Source organism: Malaclemys terrapin, chromosome 3 (genome assembly GCF_027887155.1).
Source record: "Malaclemys terrapin pileata isolate rMalTer1 chromosome 3, rMalTer1.hap1, whole genome shotgun sequence".
In the NCBI taxonomy this organism is placed as follows: Eukaryota; Metazoa; Chordata; order Testudines; family Emydidae; genus Malaclemys; species Malaclemys terrapin.
In genome coordinates, this window is record NC_071507.1 from 98,915,322 (window position 1) to 98,938,929 (window position 23,608).

General features: G+C 45.0%; 1 protein-coding gene across 3 annotated transcripts in view; it reads right to left on the reverse strand.

The window, feature by feature from the left end:
• The window catches only part of SAMD5 (sterile alpha motif domain containing 5), a 216,113-nt gene extending 193,980 nt beyond the window's left edge, over positions 1-22,133 (reverse strand). For all 3 annotated transcript variants that reach the window (XM_054021823.1, XM_054021824.1, XM_054021825.1), the window contains exon 1: positions 20,198-22,133. In XM_054021823.1, coding sequence (XP_053877798.1) covers positions 20,198-20,680 — 483 coding nt within the window. In that variant the 5' untranslated portion in view covers positions 20,681-22,133. The remainder of the gene's footprint in view (positions 1-20,197) is intronic.
• Between the last annotated feature and the right edge of the window lie 1,475 nt (positions 22,134-23,608).

The following is a 23,608-nucleotide window of genomic DNA, read 5'->3' on the forward strand; positions in this document are numbered from 1 at the left end:
CTAAACCCATCATGATTTATTGAGTGCCCCACTGCACCGGAGAGAGAGAGAGAGCGCGAGAAAGAAAAATCCTTGGACCCCAATACATCACAGGTTAAATGGGTGAAATTCCACTGATTTCTTCCGAGTTGCAACCTTTCACGTCAGCAGTGAATTTAGTCCATTTCCTTTAACTGTGCAGCAAATTAAGATACAAGTTTTGGAGGGTGAGGGGGGACAGGAGGGAATCGGTTTTTTATGGGGCGATGGGGGGGAAGAAGGGGTATTGAAAACTGTTCCCAGAGAGTAATCAGACTAGCACACAAGGTATCTGTGAAGTTAAAATATGCTATGGAATACTGCTTCAATTCTCTGGTTTTTGTTTGTTTTTTAATCACAAAGAGGAGGAAAATAATCCTTTTAAGGATTTCACCATACTGGAAACACTAGAGCCACTTTCATTTTAGAGAAAGACCAAAAGGACAAGACAGATGTAGCCTATGTAGAGGCCTCTCGTTCCTGGAAACATCCCATTTGTTTTTTATAATTTCTTGTCACTGGCTGCATGAAGCAGGTTTATGTGTTAGAAATGGATGGAAAATATTTAACTGTATCCTTTTCAACTTCTTCCTGTTTCACCTTAATCCCTGAGGTATAAATCATTCTTTTTAACATTGTACAAAAAGAAATAAAAAATCTTCCATTTCAAAACAGCCTCTCCTCATCTCCCCCCCGATCCTCCGAAGGAGAGTCTGACAATTTCCATTGAACAGGACAAACAATGGAAAGAATTGTCTATATTTTCTTGATTCTTCAATATAAATCATTTCAGCCATATTTCCTAAGCTTTTTTTACTGTTTTCCTTTTTCAAAATGTTAATACCTAAATATGACAAGCTTTTCAGATCTTTCTTGACTGGTTTTTGAGGAACCATGGCCACTGCTGGGTTTTCTTTTTATTAAACCTATGGTTCCTCCAAGAGGAAGAGTTTTAAAATGAGCTGCTTGTGAAGTTTGGCCTGAGGCAAGAGATGGAATTTGAGCCATGGAGGCTGGGATTAAAGAGCAACCATTGCATTACATTAAGGGTACTGACTCTCCTAATGCCTCTCAAATTTATTTTAGAACAGAACAGATACATGAGCCCCTTTAATAGATCTTCTCAAGGACAAGTATTGCCTGTCCTATGGCACTTTGTTCTGACATTTTCTGGTCAGTATGGAAGAGACTTTGCTGGACTAAATAAAATAAATAAATATATGGAAATATACCTATCTCATAGAACTGGAAGGGACCCCAAAAGGTCATCGAGACCAGCCCCCTGCCTTCACTAGCGGGGGCCAAGTACGGATTTTTGCCCCAGATCCCTAACTGGCCCCCTCAAGGATTGAACTCACAAACCTGCATTTAGCAGGCCAATGCTCAAACCACTGAGCGGGCTAGCTATCCCTCCCCGCCATGGGATCTGCTTGTGGAACTTTACAGGGAGACTTATCCATGCCCTGTAGCATCTCCATTGAGTCAGAAGGGAGAAACATTGCTACTAGATTTCTTGGTACAAAGCAAACATTTCTCACTGGAGATGACTGAAAATTTCCTAACTTTTGCAACTCTACAACTTCTGTGAAATGTTTTTGAATTCCAATTAAAAAAAACCTAACAAATTTTCATGAAAATCTCTTTTCAGATCTTAGATTTAAACTTGTAGCTGTTTTCTGAACATTGTTTCCAATTTAACAACATCCTTTTAAAAACACGGTCACCAGAAGAGGACACTGTATTCCAGTAATGATCTCCCTAATTCCCCATTCGGGGGTAATCCAACCTCCCTATGTCAGCCTGTGACTCAACAATGAATAAAACAAAAACAATCCTTGTCAGTAAAGGGAAGCATTTGAATGACTGTGCAATTTAAACTGGCTCACAGGTCCTGGATTCTATCAGATGTCTCACTGCTTCTGGATTTTCAGATATCATTAGCACACGTCCACTGTCAACAGCTAGTTAGGAGACTGCAAGCATAACTCTCTAATGCAAACTTTGCAGAAACTTATTCATGTGTTTATTAACGTGTGAACCAAGGTGGATAAAAAAAATCAGATTTATTTAAATCAGTTTATTGAAATTAAATGCATGTTTTCTTAAAAAATAAATCTATTTAAAATATAATTTGAAATTGACAACACATGTTAAGGCCTAAACTACTTGTTAAACTATTAAAATAATGTAAATTAAATACAAAAAAATTAGAGTAATAGACATTTGCTGCCAAGTTTTAAAGAAAGTCAAACCACTCAACTGGGGGGAAGTCACCTATAAGCACCTGGAACCAGAGTTTGTCAAGTGGCTAAACCAACTTTTGGCTGCAGTGGCCTCTTCTGCAGGTACAGAGACAATATTTTCTTTATTTCAGTTTATTTAACCAGTTTCGATTCAATGACAGTTTACTCAAAGTTAAGAAGTCAAATGAGAGTTGAAAAAGCAGGAAAGCTTTTTATTTCTGTTCCAATCGAAGAATAAATAACTAGATGTGAGAGGATAAAATCTACTAGTTCTAAATCTTGAAGTACATTGTGACCAGAAATGATCAGTTCAGTTCACTAACAACTACTTTGTTTAGTAAATTAGTTTGCTTTCAATGCAAAACATGGTTTGATAAACTTCTTTCTTATGTATCCAGTACATCTAAGGTAGTTTTATTTAATAAAAAAATCCTACTTCTGTGCATTTTAATTGAATTTGAATTTCTATCCAATAAGTACTTGATACAGATCACAAGTAAAAAATTAATCTAGCAAAAATTTAAGCTACACAATAGCTTAAATAAATGTGTATCGATCAGAGGTATGCACAAGGGAGGGCAAGAAAGGGCAGCCCCCCCCCCATAATTGGCAGAGGCACAGAACTCCTCCTGATAGCTCCTCGGGCCCCAAGATCACGTCGGGAAAAGCATGCTCCTCAGGCTTCCGGGGCTATGTGGGGAGCTGACAGCTCCTCCAGCCTGGGGCCATGGCAGGAGCACAGAACATGGTCCTCCAAAAGCAGTGAAATTTAAATTCCTGTACATGGTATAGATAAAATGCATCCTTCTGGCTAGCAAAAAGAAGTACCAAGTTTAGTATAAAGGCTATATTTACTTGCAAATCAACAAGTTTCATGGTTATCAACCAATGAAAATCAACTTTTCTTTAGGAAAATAACTAAAAAGGTAAAAATGCAAAACAATTAATCAATTATTTAAATCACAGTTTGCTGCTTGCTGATTTTAATCATGATTTAAATCAATTATTTATATGACTGATTTAAATCAATCCACCCTGGTGTGAACATATGAAATATGGTCAAGACTCTACATTGCTATTGTCTTTTCTTCTTGGTTCAACTCGAGGTGTTGTTGTTTATGGGTTTCAGACCTTTCAGAGTTGGTTGGCAGTGGTTTTTTTGTTGCTGCGGTTATCATCATCATCATCTCATTTCTCTCCCTGTGCCCCACCACAGCAGCTACAGTTGGTTGGGATATGCTTGTTATTAGATATCAGTTTGAATGCTCCAGAGAAAACCTTGGTTCCCAGTGAAATCACTGGAAAAACTCCCATGGACTTCTTGTCTCAAACCCATTGAAATTGGCCCTCCAAATCTGGCAGCAGGACTCAGCTGAGAGTCCCCCATCCTTGGAACATTGATAGCCTGTCACAGACAGAGTCTAGTGTCCGACAGGATAAGGAAGAAAACACATTCATTGGCATTTGATGGACTGGTGTTTGTTGTGTGTTTTAATCATCTGTAATTTTGACTATTTTCAGAATGAGATCAGAGGAACAGTCCTCACTACTCAGCTGACAGTTTCTACTGCCCACAATTCCCACTGAAACTGTCAAGAGTGGAGGATTCGCAAACGAGATACCAGAGAGAATCTGCAATTTATTTGAATAATAATACAAACCTTTTAGTGTCTACAGGTAACGTTAATATACTGTATTAAAAACCTAAACCATCAGCATTACTTCAGGTTAGTTCAGCTTGCACACCAGCAGAGTGGCAGTATTGGGGATGACTTGCCCATGCACCACTTCCTATTGCAGAGCAGTTTTTAAAATAACATGGCAATGCTAAACATCATGCTGCCACACTATTTTAATAAATGGAGATCCCTGCAGAGTATATAGTACACCACATTTGTCAAGATAAGTGTATCAGTGTAAAATGTCATATTATCCTAGACAAAGAAATTGACCCAGATAGCAATGTTAAAAACAGAGTAAAGGGTCTAATTTAAACTGACAACACAAAGAATTTCAAAAGTTAAAGCTACCAATCTATTCTTAGCTCACTCCATTCTCCCTAGATATAGTAGGGCTCTCAAAACAGTAAGTAAATCTTATGTAAGGGATATTACATATTCATTTCTAATGTGTGATAAATGATATTCCTGTCTACTGAACAATCTCCCACTGCACATTTCAAGTAGTGCAGTGATGCATGTGGATATGCCTCAGATTAGAACTGAGCCTGTAATTTCCTTCAGTTCCTACATACATTTTTTTATCGTTTTAATGGATAAGATGGTTTATTTTTAAGCATTTGTCACAGTTGCATGAAATTATAGACGGGATGTCAGACAATGGGGGTTTGGGCAATTATTTAATAATAGTATAAATTGAGATTCTAAAAGTTAAAGCTTTATAATTGTTAAATCACAAATTGTTTAATGGAAGCTTTCCTCTTTAATTTTTTCAGTCTGTATATGATAGTAGTAATACTAATGTCCTAAATTCTCCTACACGTGGAAGAAAAAACTCTCAGGAGAGAGAAATAGGAAAAATTTATCTGTGCCTATCTGAACATTTTCCTTCTTCAAGTAATAAGATTCACAGATCCATTATAATGGGTACTGTAGAGATGCATAGCTCCCGAATCGCCAGTCCACAGGCGCGGCAAACTGCTCCCATGGCTACGAGGCAGGAGTGACCTTCAATCCAGCGTTTGTGTTTGGGAAACTTATTTGGCTGATTTGATTGTACCCTCGCAGCTGGTGTTCACGCGCTCAAGAGATGGGTTCGTTATCTTATGTGCATGTATACTGCCTGGCTCTTCTATGCGCAAGAATGTAACCACTAAGAAGAGTTGTAAACAAAGTAAGGAGAGAAATAAAAACCCCAGGAAAAGTTTTCCTGGGAGGCTTTTTGCAAGAGGCTTGTAAAGCTCTCTAGCTACCACAGACCTGGCGTTCTGTTTCCTTTCCTGCGTCGTCACCACAGCTGGTGACCCCGACGTGATACCCCTCTACTCACCGGCTGGATACGCCGAGCGCGCCCGCGGCTGTTTGCCGCCCCTTATTCGTGAGTATGGGGGGGAAACTTTCCAGTGCCCAGAAGGAGCACGCAAGAGAGTTACAAGAGATTATACGACAGCGATCATGTGTCGCTGTCCCGGTCGCTCATATTGAGGACCTCCTAAGGGAAATAGATCGCCAGTGCCCCTGGTATCCAGACTGCGGGTCATTGCAGCTTTTTGATTGGATACAGATTGGGATCACCTTGTATAGTAAACCCCGTGCCCCAGTTCAGTGCCTGCTGCTCTGGCAGTGTTGTAAGGAGGCACTGGAGGGGATCGGCCCCAACAGCCCCAAGCCGGTCCCCCTTTTGCCCCCAGGTGATGGGCCACCCCCCTCCTGCCCACAGCTGACCCTCCCTGCGCCGCCGCCCGTGGCGGCGCCCCCCTGCCTACCGGTCGGGCAGGGGGGCGCTGTCGCCGCGGCGGTGCGGCAAGCGCGTGAGGCCGGTCTCTTGACCGATGAGGAATCCAAGTGTGGGTTCGAGGCGTTTCCCGTCTCTTGGCGGGATAATGGAAATGGGGGGCAGATAGTGGACTGGGAGGCTCTCCCCTACTCAGTTCTGCGCGAGCTCCGCAAGGCAGTTCGTGAGACCGGGGTGCGGTCCACTTTCACCCTGGGGATCTTGGAAGGTGTGTCAAACGGTTACTTCTTGCTCCCCCAAGATTGGAAAGACATGTGTCGCATGGTGCTGTCTCCCGCGCAATACGTTGTGTGGGATAGCGAGTACCAGCGAGAGGCGCTTGCAGCAGCAGCGCAAGGTGGGGGGGCTTATCTTGCTGAGCAGTTATATGGCACAGGGCAGTTTTCGAGCATCCCCGAGCAGGCGGCGGGCACGCCCCGGGTAGCTTTTCCCATCATTGGCCAGTGTGTCCGTCGCGCGTTCCGCAGGGTCCCCGCTGCAGGCGAGTCCTTTAAGTCCTTTGCGGTTACTCGGCAGGGTGCCACCGAACCATTCCACCAGTTTATTGACCGCCTCCAAGAGGCAGTCCAGAGGCAGATTGATAACCCGCAAGCCCAGACTGAACTAATGATAAAATTGGCTTACGAAAATGCCAATGCAGACTGCCGCCGTGCCATGCAGGCAGTGGTCGGGCGCCCCGGGTATACCCTGGCAGAATTGCTGCAGGCGTGTGCTGACGTAGGCACTCAGACCCATCAGATGGCCCTGCTGGCAGCTGCCCTGCACAAGGGGCAGAAGCCTCAGGGGAACTGCTTTAACTGCCAGAAGCCCGGACATTTTTGGCGGGAGTGTCGGGCCCCTGCGGGGGGCATGTGTAAAAACAAACCCAAGCCCCGGACAGACCAGAGGCCCCGCACGCTGTGTCCGAAATGCAAAAAGGGCTACCATTGGGCTGCGCAGTGTCGCTTGGCCGGGGGTGACAGCCGGGTCTTGGCTGCTAACCGAGACAACCCCCCGGGAAACTAGTAGGCGGGCCTGCGACCAGCCCGAGACCCAAGGCCGCGCCCCTCTCCGTGCACGACGCCCCCGCCGCCACAAGGGGCAGTGCGGGGATTGACCTTGTTAATCAGGAAAATATGGATATCACTCTCCCCGGGGAGGTCCTCCTCATGCCGTCCCAGATTCAGGGCCCGCTGCCGGAGGGCATGGTGGGCCTTGTCCTACCCCGCTCGTCCGCCAGCAAGCAGGGCCTGTTTGTGGTGCCTGGGGTGGTGGATTCGGACTATGGTGGAATTATCCATGTTCAACTGTGGAGTCATCTCCCGAAACGGCTGTTTCAGGGAGATGCCTGGGCGCAACTCATACTTGTGCCCTACTCCCTTCCGGCAGGGGGAAGAAACGTTCCCCGAACCGGAGGCTTCGGGTCCACCGACCAGCGCACTATTCACCCACAAGTGGCAGCAGTTGTTAAAGACATTGGAGCACCCCAACCCAAACGCATTTACTGCCTCAACGATCAGCCGTTCGAGGGTGTTATCAACTCTGGGGCAGACATTACCGTCATTGCCGCTGCGCAGTGGCCCGCCCATTGGCCCACAGAGCAGGCTCCGGCAGTTTGGGGTGTGGGCGGGGCACAGGACTCACAACGAAGTGCCCGATGGTTGGAGGTTAGGGCGCCCCAAGGCATCCGCCGCGCCCGTATCCGGCCTATCATTCTCCCCGTCCACCTCAACCTGTGGGGCCGTGATTTATTGACACAGTTCACTGCCACCATCCATATCAATGATTAGGCATACGGCCCTCCCCCTCCGTTGGCTCACTGACGAACCCGTATGGGTTGCGCAGTGGCCGCTTCCTTTAGAAAAGCTGGAGGCCCTCCAGCACTTGGTTAATGACCAGCTGAAGGCAGGACGTTTGGAGGAGTCCACTAGCCCCTTTAATACCCCCGTGTTTGTGATTAAAAAGAAATCTGGCAAGTGGCGCCTCCTGCAGGACCTTCGCGCCATTAACAAAATTATACAGCCTATGGGTCCCCTGCAGTGTGGTACCCCTAATCCCAACCTTATTCCCTGTGATTACCGGTTATTTGTAATAGATTTAAAGGATTGTTTTTTTACCATCCCCTTGCACCCTGAGGACCGGGTGCACTTTGCCTTCACTGTTCCGGTTTTGAATCACTCCCAGCCCACTCCACGCTATCAGTGGAATGTGCTCCCTCAAGGCATGTTGAATAGCCCCACCTTGTGTCAGCATTTTGTTGCGCAGGCCCTACGGCCCTTCCGCGCAGCACACCCAGATGCCTTAATTTACCACTACATGGATGACATCCTGGTGGCTCACCCCGTCCTCCCTGATGACTGGCTGGACGAACTGCGCCACCAGCTTGCGGCGTGTGGCCTGGTTGTGGCACCGGACAAGATCCAGCGTCAGCCACCCTTTTTGTATCTTGGTCACCGCATGCTCCAGTCATATGCCCGTCCAGTTTGTCCCGAGTTGGTATTGCCCAACCCTCTTACGTTTGTACAGCTTCAACAGTTATTGGGGTCCCTTAATTGGATTCGTCCTTTTTGCCCTCTGACTACCTCCATGCTGTCCCCTCTTTTTTCTGGCCTTCGGCAGGGCCGTCTCCCCGGAGATATCATTCCCGTTTCCCAGGAACAGCGCCAAGCGGTCACCCTCATTAACCAGACCCTGGCCCAGGTGTGGGTCGACCGCCGAGAAAGGGAACAGCCCCTTTTTGCCATTTTGCTTCCCACACTCTCACAACCGACAGCTGTCCTCGCCCAGGAGGGGGCGGCAGCGCGTCTTCGTTTAATTGAATGGATTTATTTGACCCACTCCCCTCCGCATACTATTCAGACACTCCCTCAACAGGCCGCAGAGCTGATTTTTAAAGTGCGAGAACGGTCCCGTACCCTCTTGGGTTGGGACCCCGTTGCCATTATTGTCCCCATCCCGGCTAAAGACTGGGAACGCACTGTCTCTTGCAGTGCCACCCTCCAATTGTCTCTTGCTGACTATGTTGGGGAAGTTAAATATCACATTCCCCCTGACCCCCGTCTTTCATTCCTACAACAACGTTGCCTTCACCTCCGGCCGTCCTTGTCAACCGTCCCCATTAAGGATGCACTTACCCTTTTTACGGACGGCGGCCCAACACGAGGTGCGGTCAGCTGGCAGGTGCAAGGCACTTGGCAAGTCCGCTTTACCCTGCCTCAGCGCTCCCCACAGCGCGCAGAGTTGGCTGCTGTCATCCTGGCCTGCCGATGCTTCCAGGATGACCCTTTTAATTTGATTACTGACAGTCTTTATGTTACTAATGTTCTTAAGTCTCTTCCAGGTTCCTATGTGTCGCCCTCCTGTGATGACAATTTGTTGGCCCTTTTTCTTACCCTGCAACAGCTCCTTTCCTCCCGCTCTAGCCCACTGTTTGTGGCACACATTCGCAGTCACACCACACTACCGGGCCTATTAACAGAAGGCAACACGGTGGCCGACCAGGCGGTCAAATCGGTGGCCTCAATTTTTTCCTCCCCAATCGAAAGCCACGCCTTTTTTCATCAATCCGCCAAGGCCCTTGCCAAGCAGTTCACTCTCCCATTGTATCAGGCGCAGGCCATTGTTCGCCAGTGTGACCTTTGCGCTTCTCTCTCCAATAGCCCGGAGGTAGGGGTTAACCCTCGTGGAACCTCGGCCAACCAGCTCTGGCAAATGGATGTTACACATTTCCCTCCCTTTGCCCCCTGGCAGTATCTTCACGTGTGTGTAGATACCTTTTCCCATTATGTGTGGGTCACCCCCCAGAAGGGTGAGGCCTCTCGTCATGTTATTAATCACATGATTCGCGCTATGGCAATCATGGGTCACCCATCCCATCTTAAGACCGACAACGGCCCCGCCTACTGTAGCTCGGCCTTTGCCTCCTTCTGTACCACGTGGGACATTGTCCACACGTTTGGTATCCCGTATAACCCCACAGGCCAGGCCATTGTGGAACGAGCCAATCGTGCGCTCAAACAAGCCCTGGTCCGCCAAAAACAGAAAGGGGAGATTCCCGTAGGCCTTCCTCCCCGCCAGGAATGGCTGGCTGCAGTGCTTTTTACCCTGAATCATTTGAATTTGACTGACAACTACTCTGCAGCAGAATGTCATTTTCGCAGCTACCAGGCCTTGCCCCGCCCCTTTGTTAAATATCGCAAGGCCCCAGACCCTCAGTGGCATGGCCCAGTGCCCCTTATAACATGGGGACGAGGGCATGCTGCCGTTTCTCTTCCTACAGGTCCGTTGTGGGTCCCGGCGCGTAACGTCCGCCCGTGGCACGGCGATGGCCTGACACCAGGGACTATCGAACCCCATTCCACAGTTCAACCTACATCTGCAAGATCCCGAGCGTCCTTGCCAGCGCCCCCCGCGGGGGCCCCCGCAGCGCATAACCTGGGGACAGGTTAAAGCCCTTTCATTGCAGGCCGAGCAGCTGCGAGTGCAGCAGCAGCTAGAACCTACCGCAGAAAATCACCTTGTGACATTGTTAGCTTGCCTTAATGCTAATTCACTCCTTATTTTGTGTGTATTGGGGAGTTTCCTGTTGGCCCCTAGCTGCCAAGGCGAACCCCAGATGGAGCAGCGGCTGCAGTTTAACACCTGGGTCCACCTGGCAAAAGTATTAAATCAATCTGATTTCTGCCTGGCCGTTGCCCCGGAAATGCAAGGTCTGTTAAGTACCTGCCTTGTTCCTGTCTGTAAACCACCCAGCAACATCTGGGGTGTGAGACAGTGAAAGAAATGTGCTGTTTTAAGCTTGCTGATAATAGTTTTGTATGCAATAGCAAATTGATATGCTGAAATGCTATGCTTAAGTCATCCGCCAAGACGTTTTTCTTCCTTGGTAGGATTATATTTAGTTATAGCCACCCTTAGAGTGGATGAAGACCCTTTTATAGTATGGGGTCCTAGTTTTGATGTTTGACGTTTTACTTTGCTGCTTTGTTTAATGTATACCCAATCTAGTGGCATTGTGTATGCTACCCTGCGAGAGTGTTTTGTTTAAACACCGCATTTATAAAATAAAACAGGGGGAGATGTAGAGATGCATAGCTCCCGAATCGCCAGTCCACAGGCGCGGCAAACTGCTCCCATGGCTACGAGGCAGGAGTGACCTTCAATCCAGCGTTTGTGTTTGGGAAACTTATTTGGCTGATTTGATTGTACCCTCGCAGCTGGTGTTCACGCGCTCAAGAGATGGGTTCGTTATCTTATGTGCATGTATACTGCCTGGCTCTTCTATGCGCAAGAATGTAACCACTAAGAAGAGTTGTAAACAAAGTAAGGAGAGAAATAAAAACCCCAGGAAAAGTTTTCCTGGGAGGCTTTTTGCAAGAGGCTTGTAAAGCTCTCTAGCTACCACAGACCTGGCGTTCTGTTTCCTTTCCTGCGTCGTCACCACAGGGTACTTGCCAGCTTGCAGCTTGGGGGCAGGACCAGAATTGTCAGTCACTGGCAGCAGGGAAATTACTTGCCTCTTGAAGTTCCCTCTAAATGAGATAACTTGCAATGCCAAAATAATTCAAATCTATTCTTCTAAATAACATCGTGTGTTAAATATATTTTGAGAAAAAAGCACAACAATGTCTTAGTAAATTCCAACTACCAACAACAAATCCAAACCCTTGAATGGCAATTTCCATCTCTACTCTGGATGATCCATTTATCTCCACATTTTTTTAAAATTTTTTTTAGTAATAAAAAGGAAAATTTCAGGTAAATACAGATAATTTTTCCTATTCTTTTGTACTAAGCTCCTCAGATCCATTACAATAGGATTTTCATAGCAGTGTGGCTCCAGGGTGGGAAGCGGGTTCACCCTTTAAATGGGAAAATGCAAAACAAGATAAATTTTATATAAATAGCTTCTCTATCTTCCTCTAGGCACGAAGATCTGGAGAGACTTCTGCCAAAAGAAAGGAAATGGCATTAGCTAAGATTGGATGACCAATATGCAAAATTTGGTGAACTTATGTATTGATGCCAATGGGGCTGTCTAACAGTTCTCCATAAAGGAGACATGATTACTATGCCCTGAGACTGTCAGTGCTCCTAAGGCCTGGATGTTGATGGATACCCGAAGGATGAATTTTTGTTGAATTCATTAGGGCTTGAATACTAGGATAGTTGTGAGGACTACTCCTATGAATTATTTTATCAGATACAGAGATTTGCACCACACCTCCTCTCACAGAACAGGCAGCAGATTTGTATCCCCTAAATATGTACATGTCATGGGATTCAGACACATCTGGAGAGTAAATTCCTGGCTCCATTGAAATCAATGGAAAACTCCCATTGACTCCAATAGAGCCAGGATTTCACCCTGAGTGTCTCCACACTACTTCCATATCCTCCATTCTTTCCCACTGATGGGATTAGCGTTTTTTTTAAAAACTTGGTAAACCCCTGGGACATAGGGAAGTGGGGGATGATGCCATATAATATAGAACTACCCATATGTCTTCTCTCTTCCTCTCCTGCTTCAGAGAGCCCACTATTGATGTACTACGGGAACTGGGACTACCACAGGATTGAAGTAAAGGAGGCAGGATGTTGCAGAATTAGTACTTCCTCTCTTTCATGCCCCATCCAACCTTGATGTACCCTATCCAGGTCCCCACCCCTGAAGCAGATAGAATAATCAGAGCCATTAAGTTTTACTGCATGTTAAACATTTTCAAAGGATACTAAAGGCCTGATTATGCTGACCAATATTGAGAAAGAGGCTAAATTCAAGTACAGCCTAGTACACCTCTACCTCGATATAACGCTGTCCTCAGGAGCCAAAAAATCTTACCGCGTTATAGATGAAACCACGTTATATCGAACTTGCTTTGATACACTGGAGTGCACAGCCCTGCCCCCCCGGAGCATTGCTTTACCATGTTCTATCCGAATTTGTGTTATATTGGGTTGCGTTATATCGGGGTAGAGGTGTACTACATACTCATATACTGTAACTTGTTACCTTTATGCTTTAGGAGGATACGGAAGTCAACATTTTTCCAGTATGTTTGCTGTAATTTTATGAATTATGGTTCTGAATCTAATACCATACATGTGAGGTGATATATTTGACATTCTTACACACACTTGGCGTGAACAAGAAGTCAAAGGGAAGTTCAGAGGTTTCTTTTCATTTCATAAACATTGCCTACAGCTTTGTTAATTTATTGCCAGGAAAACATTGTTACTACTTAATGCACTACTACATTTGTCAATGGGCAGCTTTCCCTAAGGTATATTTCAGAACATTCCACTACTCATAGTTGATACAGGTATTCCAAAGCAACCAGATCTTTAGAGGAAGATTCATGTTTAAATCTAGCATGGGTGAGTGTTCCCACTTCTGCAAAGCACAATATTGCATTTGCTTCTTTATAAAGCATTGACCAAATTTTCAGTTTCTGGACCCAGTACAGTTGTTTAATTTAAAGGTGTATAGTTAGTAACCTTACCTATTAGATATTATATATCTAAAAATATTCTATAATACCAAGGACTTAAACATATTGAAACTAATATCACAGTGATTAACTCACAATTCTAATTATAGGATAGCATAATTGAAGAGTTGAGTATTATTAGCATAGATCTTAAACTTCGGTGGGAAATGTGGGTAGATGTCTGCGAAGATGCTCATTTGAATCTAGTTTATTGATTTTGAACATTTGTATGCACTCCCAATGTTATGACCTCAAATGTTATATTATTTTTAGTATACACTTCCAAGCATGCTGATAATCACATTCAGGAATAATATTGTGAATCAAGATGAGGTCACATAGGCCTATGTCACAGTACATGGTTTTAGGAGAACTCTAATAAATATTGAAATCTACATCAGTACAAGTTTATTGCTGCTAAGCAAATCATCTTAATTGCTTGGATTATTTTTTAATAATGTATGTATGTTTTAAAGAATTTATTTTTTTATGTATTTGCAATTCTCAGTGGAAGAAAAATTCAATAAAGTTGCTCAAGAACAGGTCAGGTCATTCATTTCAATTAGAAGCAGTAATGAAATTTCACTATACTATTAGATGTCACTTAGACTATACAAAAGATAAATAGACTACTTAATTACTCTTGACGTGTTCCACAGTTATATGTCCCCACTTGTCTTTATATTGACAAAGTGGTGACTCCCCTGTCCCATACCAAAGTAACATTTTAGTAGCCATTAAGCAGAATTGTTCACAAACTCTAGGAGATTAGATATAGACTAACAAATCTGCTCTAGCACTACTACTTTGTAAAGAACAAATCATGTCAAACCAATCTGATAGCTTTCTTTGATAGGATAACGAGCCTTGTGGATAAGGGAGAAGCTGTGGATGTGGTATACCTAGACTTTAGTAAGGCATTTGATACGGTCTCGCATGATATTCTTATCGATAAACTAGGCAAATACAATTTAGATGGGGCTACTATAAGGTGGGTGCATAACTGGCTGGATAACCGTACTCAGAGAATTGTTGTTAATGGTTCCCAATCCTGCTAGAAAGGCATAACAAGTGGGGTTCCACAGGGGTATGTTTTGGGACCGGCTCTGTTCAATATCTTCACTAACGACTTAGATATTGGCATAGAAAGTACGCTTATTAAGTTTGCAGTGATACTAAACTGGGAGGGATTGCAACTGCTTTGGAGTACAGGGTCATAATTCAAAATAATCTGGACAAATTGGAGAAATGGTCTGAGGTAAACAGGATGAAGTTTAACAAAGACAAATGCAAAGTGCTCCACGTAGGAAGGAACAATCAGTTTCACACATACAGAATGGGAAGAGACTGTCTAGGAAGGAGTACGGCAGAAAGGGATCTAGGGGTTATAGTTGACCACAAGCTAAATATGAGTCAACAGTGTGATGCTGTTGCAAAAAAAGCAAACGTGATTCTGGGATGCATTAACAGGTGTGTTGTAAGCAAGACACGAGAAGTCATTCTTCCGCTCTACTCTGCGCTGGTTAGGCCTCAACTGGAGTATTGTGTCCAGTGCTGGGCACCGCATTTCAAGAAAGATGTGGAGAAACTGGAGCGGGTCCAGAGAAGAGCAACAAGAATGATTAAAGGTCTTGAGAACATGACCTACGAAGGAAGGCTGAAAGAATTCGGTTTGTTTAGTTTGGAAAAGAGAAAACTGAGAGGGGACATGATAGCAGTTTTCAGGTATCTAAAAGGGTGTCATAAGGAGGAGGGAGAAAACTTGTTCACCTTAGCCTCTAAGGATAGAGCAAGAAGCAATGGGCTTAAACTGCAGCAAGGGAGGTTTAGGTTGGACATTAGGAAAAAGTTCCTAACTGTCAGGGTGGTTAAACACTGGAATACACTGCCTAGGGAGGTTGTGGAATCTCCATCTCTGGAGATATTTAAGAGTAGGTTAGATAAATGTCTATAAGGGATGGTCTAGAGTATTTGGTCCTGCCATGAGGGCAGGGGATTGGACTTGATGAACTCTCGAGGTCCCTTCCAGTCCTAGAATCTATGAATCTACTCCTCAAAACACAGTGTTGAAATAGTCTGGTTTGCACTGATATCACCAAAAGGATTTAATGAAGCAAAGGTCCTATCTTCTTTATTTAATCTCATTTAGTTGTTGCTAGCACTCTTCCCTCTCCCCAGAGAAGATATTCGTCTCCCCTTTATCTCCTCAAAAAAGGACTTTGTACTTTTCCTTCCTGTCTTTCATAAGGCAGATTCCTTGCAGAGCCTGCTTTTGGTTCTTTGAGTCCTGTAAGGTAGGCAAGTTAAGTCAGTAACAAGCTTCATTTCATGAATCTGTAATGGATTCCAGGGCTTCAATTCATTAGGGCTCCTTTTCACTATTAGCGCCATCTCCCAATAGTTGTTTTGTATCACATGTAATTCCCTCATCAATCAAAACAAAATTAATTTAAAAACTGCAGTTGTGAATTCTGTGAAGAGAAAGATTTCTCAGAATTGTTTTTTTTAAACCAGTGACATGTTTTCACACAAATCAACTGCCCTACTTGGCAGCTACTCCATACATGGAAACCCCCATTGATCTCAGTGAGGTTTTCATGTATAAAGCAGCTGCAGGATTGGGCCCCAACTGTAAACTAGAAATCCACCACCTCTTTAAGAATCTCACTGATACTTGTGACTTCTGAACGTGATCAGTCAGATACAGGGGACTTGAAAATAAAATAGGTAGCCTTCAAAATTCAAGAGCATTATTAGCAAGAGCAAAAATTTTACTTCTATGAAGTTTTCCTCAGTTAGTTTATCTCTGAAAAATAAAGAAATAATTAGAAAAAGTGCTTCCTTGCTCTAACTCCCATGTAAATCCACAATATGGTTAGTGATAGACCTGCATGGCTGAAATCACCCTAGGCAGATGGCTTGAATTCAAAATACACTCTTCTTAAAGCAAGTCATATTAAATTATGTCAAGTAGTCATGACTGCTACTTTTAATTTGAGGCTAATTTTGTTTGTTCAGATTCAAAAGAAATACCATCCAGATTCTTTATCTCTACTGATGTGCAGATACATATTTCACCTGAAACACAAAAACAAAAATATCACAAGTGATGGCTTTACAGTCCCTCATCTCTACATTGCCATATAAGATATATATTCAATTTGGGTCTTCCAAGTCCACAGTTCACTAAAAAAGCTAAAGGACATAAACTAGAGGTGGTGGTAGTGTTTCCAGTTCCCAGAGACATTTAAAAATAAAATCCTATAAAACAGCCTGCATAAAATTTTATGTTTGGTCCTCCTAAAACATTTTTAATGGAGGCAGTAGGTATTCTCAGGAAACAAATAGAAATCCAAAAAATAAATATATTCTTATATAGCATTTTTCATCCACAGATGACAAAACACTTAGGAAAGGTAAGTATATTTTATCCTCCATTTACAATTGGGTAAACCAAGAGGAAGTGACTCGCACAATGTCACATAGCAGAACAATGGGAGAGCTGTGAAGAGACTTCAAATTGCCTGATGGCCAGTGCCCTACCCACCAGGTCATATTTACTTGTAGATTGGCACACCTTTTGATGAATATGCAATAAATAAGCATACAAAACACATGAAAAGTTGTGTTTTATTACTCATTCAGCAAAATGTATGTTTAGTTTAGAAGATGATACTTGCAATTTCTTCTGAAATGCAGACTGTATATATCATCTACAAAAAATATAGCACAAATTTTGCTAAAGGCACATCAGATTTTCTTCTTCTAAAGTAATAAACTTCCAAAAAAAATTACGGTCATAAGTAGTCCATTTGCCACATTAGGTATGATGCAGCATATTATTTTCTGATATTCAATGGGTGTTGTTCAGAGTAATACACCACAACGTGTTTTTTTTCAAATGGCTCAAAGGGAATAGCGAAGACTGATTGTATTAATGGAGGACACTTGGAACATGTTGAATAACATACACTTAAATCATGCCAATGCTATACTTTCTTTTAACATTATATGATATGAACTGGTTCATGAAGAGGATTTATAAAACCAAGAGGCTTTTCCTAGTCTAAAAATATCATCCAAGAGTAAATAAGTTGGGAGACAAGCTGACGTAAATCTAGGAAATTTAAACTTAAGGCTGTTATTCTGTTCATCACCTACCGCTTTATACTTCAGTATGTTGCATTTGAGGCTAAAACCCTACCAATTTAATCATACAACTATACAAGTATTCCCATTAAAGTCAATGATACTACTTGCACAAGGTGAGCAGGGTTTGGTCTCAAGTAGTTAACCTGCACCCCATCACACATAAATAAAGAGAGAATGAAAGAAGAAACAGCAACCATTGATTTGAACTTCCTTGATGCTGTGTGTGTGTTAGTATATTAGTATTTTAATGTTCCAACAACACAGATATAGTAAAAGCTCTATTTGTAAGAAATGGGCCACATAATATGAAGATAGAACATTGCGAAAATGTTGTCTGCTCGTAAAGATCAAATATAATCGCGGAAATGGACAGCATGCAGCTCCAGTGACACTTTCTGTGACAACTATTTAAAAGTTCTAGATTCAAGTGAAGGATTAAGAAAGAGAGAGACCGACCTTTGATGGCAGTTTAGAAAACAAGAAGAGTCAGGCAAATCATAATTTATGAGAGAAATATCACTCTCATCCCAAATCACAGTTAATAAGTTTTCAGAAGATGATGTATTTACACACGATACAAGAATTCATATAGGCTTTGCCATGTCAGATCATACCATTGGTCCATCAAATTTGATATGCTGCCTCAAGGAGCGGGCCAATACCTGATGTTTCAGAAGAAGGTGAATAAAAATAAGCCAACACCACGATAGAGCTAGCCAACTGTTCAATACTATACATGGGAAAAACAAGGAGAGGCCTTCCTTCCAGACCCCAGCAAGTGATCAATTTAAGTCCTGAAGCTTAAGATCCTTTCAGTCTTAGCATGTATAACTGCAACTTAATGGTCATAAAGTCATCCTTTTACACTTCAGAATAACAAGTTTCCTTTCTAGTAACTCTTCTTTCCAGTCTAGTTTTAGCAATCTCCATTCATCTGTAAATTGTGACACATCTCTGATCACCGTGAAAACTGTGGCTGTAACCTGCTCAAGTTCCTTGAAAAAGTTAAAATATTAAAGGAAGGTGAGTTGGAGCCTTTCAATTTCAACTAAATTTTAGTATGAGGTGACCCAGTCTTGACACAGTTCTCCACATGAGGGTGTATACTGTTAGATATAGTATTACATTTTCTACTCCTTTTTAAATGTATCTAGACATCCTATCAGAGGGGTAGCTGTGTTAGTTTGAATCTGTAAAAAGCAAGAGAGGGTCCTGTGGCACCTTTAAGACTAACAGATGTATTGGGAGCATAAGCTTTCGTGGGTAAGAACCTCACTTCACTAGACATCCTGTTTGCTTTTTAACTGTTTCTGCTGCATACTTGCCAAACATCTTCATTGAGCTATCTTTGACATCTGTGAAGTCTTTTCCACCCACAGAATACCACAAGCTCAGAGTCCATCAATGTATATGAGAAGTTTAGATTATTTTTAATCGTGTGCATTAGCCTACACTTACCATAGTTGAGTCTCACTTAGCATCCTCATGTCCAATGCCCCAGTGGCAGTTACATTCATAGAGAGCTTACCCACGAAAGCTTATGCTCCCAATACTTCTGTTAGTCTTAAAGGTGCTACAGGACCCTCTGTTGCTTTTCACAATCCTTAATAGCTTTCACTAACCAAACCAATTTAGACTCTTCAGCAAGCTTCAACAACTAGCTGCCAGTTTTTTTTTCCCAATAAAGGCTTTTCAGAGGCACTGAGCACCCACAACTCTAACAGAAGTAAATGTGAATTGCAAGTGCTCAGTATTTCTGAAAATCAGAACCGAAATCATTAAATAAGATATTTACTAGCACTGGTCCAAATACATTCCCCGAGGCACTCACCACTGACCTTTCTCTTAACTGTGAAGTAAACATACATCACAACACTTAGATTAAAAAAAACTGGTTCAGTGAAAGAAAACAATGGAATGACCTTTCACTTAACTACATGAGTATTTATTTTTCTTATCATATTTTCAGTACAGACTATCAAAGGCTTTATGCAATCCAAGTAATTTATATCTGCCAACTCACCTTCCTTTAATATATTAACTTTTTCAAGGAACTTGAGTGGGTTACAGCCACAGTTTTCACAGAATGCGATTTCACCAAATTGGAATGTACTTTTCCAAGACCCGTACTTTTCTATCCTTTCAAATAGAGTTAGCCCCCTGTGCACAGACTAAATTACTCCTGGAATGGTTGATGAATAATCATACCACTCTCTAGTTAGCAAGAAAGTTAACGGAAGGAATTATTTTCTAGCATCCTTACACGGCGTTTCATAAAATATTAACCAACAGAAACGGACACCAAAAAATTACCTTCACCAATATGGATGATCTCTATTTTTCCCCCCATTATATATGGGAATTATAGAGGATAAAACTGGATTGTGCCTATTTTTGAACTCAAGCCCCAAACTTTATTAGAGAACTAGTCTAGCCACTTTTACCACAGAGAATAAATAAATAAACTAAACCAAGATCTCAATACATCCCACCACAACAGCACCACAGAAACCTAAACTAAGCATTTGGATCCTGCTAGAACCAGCCAATTTTTGGCCCCACTGCTTTAAGTTCCTGTATTTAGGCAGTGAACAGGTTTATCCACTCTTATTGTGCCCAGAAATCCCAACTACAAACGAAGGTAACTCAAGCAGATTTGGTACCTGGATCCAAACAGAGTTAATCAATATTGGCACCTAACTCTCCAATTCCACTGCTTAAATACGGGGAATACGTTTAGCTCCTACAACAGTTTAGGACTCTTGACCCCGATGCACCCAAGCTGAGACGAATTACTGATGCAAGGGATAGGGAGAAGGGAAAGATACAGGATTCCCTTACCTTGTTGGAGTAAGGGGGCTTGCTCAGGTTGATCCCATCCCGGATGAGTTTATCCCTAATCATGATTTTCAGTTTCAGTTTTGGGTAAATCACCAGCTCCCTGTTGCGGGGCCCAAGTTTCTGGCTCCTGGGGGTCCCCTGACGATGGCGAGGGCTAGTCTCCCTCCAAGCCTTAGCCTCATACTGCTCCACCAGGTGGCTAGTGTAGATCTCTGGGGAGGGAGAGGGCGAGCCCTGCTGCTGCTGCTGAGGCTCCAAGGTGAAATAGAGACCAGCAGCGGTCTCATCCTCTTCTTTCAACCTCATCACTGCTTCAAGAATTCGGCGCCTGTGGTGGGGCACCAACACCCCAATGGCATCCAGGTCTGGGTCCCCTATTTGCTTGCAAACCTCCAGGTCATCATAGCCATTATCTACGAAGGACTCCGCGTACTGGGAAAGCTGCAGGGTCTTCAGCCACTCATAGACTATGTTGGTGCACATGTTAGCTGCAAAATAATAACTGCAACTTTTAACACCGAAGCCAGGCTCCCCTTTCCTTCTCTTGCAAAACAAGCAACCAGCAGACCAAAATCTGCGATCAAATTAAAAGAGCAACATGCACAAGTCAAGGTCTGGAAACCAACATCCCCCAGGAACAAAACAAATCTCCAAAGAAGCAGCAGCCGCAAATCGCAGGCGCTGCTGAACGAATCCTCTTATTCCTTCGTCTCTCCTACAACCAAGCAGAGGAGCCTGTGTCAGTGGAGAAGAGAGACTTGGGTTGGATAAAGGGGTGATTCGTAAGGGCGCACCCCCTAAAATCCCGGGTCACGGCAGACATACACTCTCTGTTGGAAGTAATTTGCTGTCACTGTGTTTTCTCCGCCTCCTCCTGATTTTAGTTTCCTTTTTCCTTCATTCCCATCTTCCTTTTTTTCTGTTGCATGACGCGTCTCTGTTTACTATGTGCTTTTTTTTTAAATGTAGTAAGTACCCTGTTGACTTGAGGAAGAGGACGATCCTGCCCGCTCGCCCAGCAGCATGTGTCTGTGCAAGGCTTCCCACTAGCTCGCTCTTCAGGGCGTGCAAATTGTTGCTTTTCCTTTTCAAAAGACTCTTCTCGGATTAAAAAATAATCCCGGTCACTTCCCCGAGTTACTTTCCCCGCTTCTTCTTCACCTCTGCAAGGATGACCAAGACGCGTCGCTAGCGCAAACCCAGAAATTCAACAGTTTTCCACCCTCCCTCTCCTCCTTTTCCGCCTTTAATCCCACCTTCCCCGCGCAGTCCTGGGGAGGGGGAGTCTCTTCTTCAGCCCCCACGCTCACTCCACTCCCAACTTTCTCGTGCCTGGGATGGCACTGTGACGCCGGGTGGCTTGGGGAGCCGCGGAGGAGGCGAGGTTGCCGGGCACCAGAAAGGCAGGAGTCGGCGAGGGAGCCGCACGCGGCGCTGCTGAGGGTTTGTTTGGGTGGCGAAGGCGGCCCGCCAGCCCGGTGCATTCACGAGCGGCGGCCGCTACAATTTGTCTTCGCGGTGGATGAGCTGAGCTGCAGCAGGTTACTCGCCTCACCCCGCTGTCTTCTTGTTTCTAACGGGTTTTGTTTTCCCTGTGTGTGTGAGAGACACCCGCTGGGCTCCTCGGATACCGCCCTTCGGGCTTGTCTCCCTCCCCAGCCCGGAGCTCTCCGAAGCAAGGGGAGCAGATTTCCTCTCTACCCCGGGCACTCAGAGGGGTTTTCGCCCCCTCCTACCACTAGCTGTTGCCGGCCCTCTCTTCTCCCCCCCTTCCCCGTCTGTCTGTGCCCACACCTGCCTCCTGCGCCCCCCTCGCTCCAAACCAGCCCCAACTTCCACGCCCTGGAGCAGACCCGCCTGAGGCAGTGACCCAGTCAGCTGCGCCGCCGGGCTCCTCCAGCGCCAGGAGCCAAGGGCCCGGGACTGCCGGAACAGAGGCGGGGCCGGAGAGGGACAGCGGGGTAGGTCATCCACGCGTTTGCATGGTAGCAGCAACAGCCCCAGCTGGAAACATGTAGCGCCCTGCGTGGGCTCTGGGTGTGCTGCGGGCGGGGAAGGGAGCAGGGTGCTAAGGGGTTGAAAATGTCTCCCCGGCTCGCAGGAGTTTGGGCGTCTGTTGGAGCCCCAAACTTGATCCCCAGGCTTGGAAGAAGAAACACGTTGAGATCTGTGCAAGGCAGAGAAGCGGCAGCGCTAGGGGCCCCAGCTGGTCTTGCTGCTGCTCCCCTCTCTTTCCTGTTCCCCCTTCTCCCGAGAGCAGCGGCTACCGGCAGGAATTAGAAGCCGAGGTGAAGCCGTGACACTATCATTGTCTGCTGGTGGGTTTGGGTCTCTTTGCACCCGGGAAGCAGCTGCAGAGGGATGCTCACGGGTGGGTGGGGAGTTTTTTTGGAGGAGTCTGTGAACTTTCCTCTAGGAATTTGGGGGTAGAGGAGAGGAAAGTCCCCATGCTTCAGCCGCCTCTTGCGCTCTCCCCCGCCAGCGGGTGCCTCTGTGTCAGTGGCTATGGGCGCTGGGAAGCCGGCCTGCTGCTTCAGTCTGTTTCTCTCAGGGTCTTCCCCAGCGCTTCTCCAGCTCTCTCCAACTCTAGACCGGCAGCGCCCTCTCAAGCCCTCTGGTGTAAATGCAGCCCAGAGCCATCCCCAAACCATTCTAGCTACCTCCCTTCCCCCACCGCACACCCCGTGCTGACGCCTAGTACCCTTCCAACCAGTCACTCTCGCAGCCCAGTGCTGGGGCTTTCGGCAAGTCTCCCCTGCCTAGGGCTGGGTTCTGCCCTTAGATAGACTAAGCCAGCAGTGCATTTAAGAGCTCTTCGTGGGGGGGAGCGGTTTAGAGCTGGAAGGACATGCACATAGTGATTTCCAGTATCAGAGTGGTAGCCGCAGGGTCGGCTCCAGGCACCAGCTTGCCAAGCAGGTGCTTTGGGCGGCCACTCTGGAGAGGGGCGGCAGGTCCAGCTGTTCGGCGGCAATTCGGTGGACGGTCCCTCACTCTCGCTGGGAGCGAAGGACCTCCCGCCGAATTGCCAATGCAGATTGCGAATGCAGTTTTTTTTTTTTTTTTTGCACCTCTTGGGGTGGCAAAAACCCTGGAGCCGGCCCTGGGTAGCCGTGTTAGTCTGGATCTGTAAAAAGCTACAGAGTCCTGTACCAGCTTTAAGACTAACAGATGTATTGGAGCATAAGCTTTCGTGGGTGAATGCCCACTTTGTCGACATGCTCCAATACGTCTGTTAGTCTTAAAGGTGCTACAGGACTCTCTGTTGCTTTTTACAGTGGTTTCCATATTGGCTAGGGCGCAGTCAGACACCGGCTATTTGCACTTGGCTACCCCCCTTGCACAGAAAGGACGTGCAGCTGCGGGGCAAAAATTTACTGAGTCTTGTGAAAGTCTTCTGTACTTGAAGGG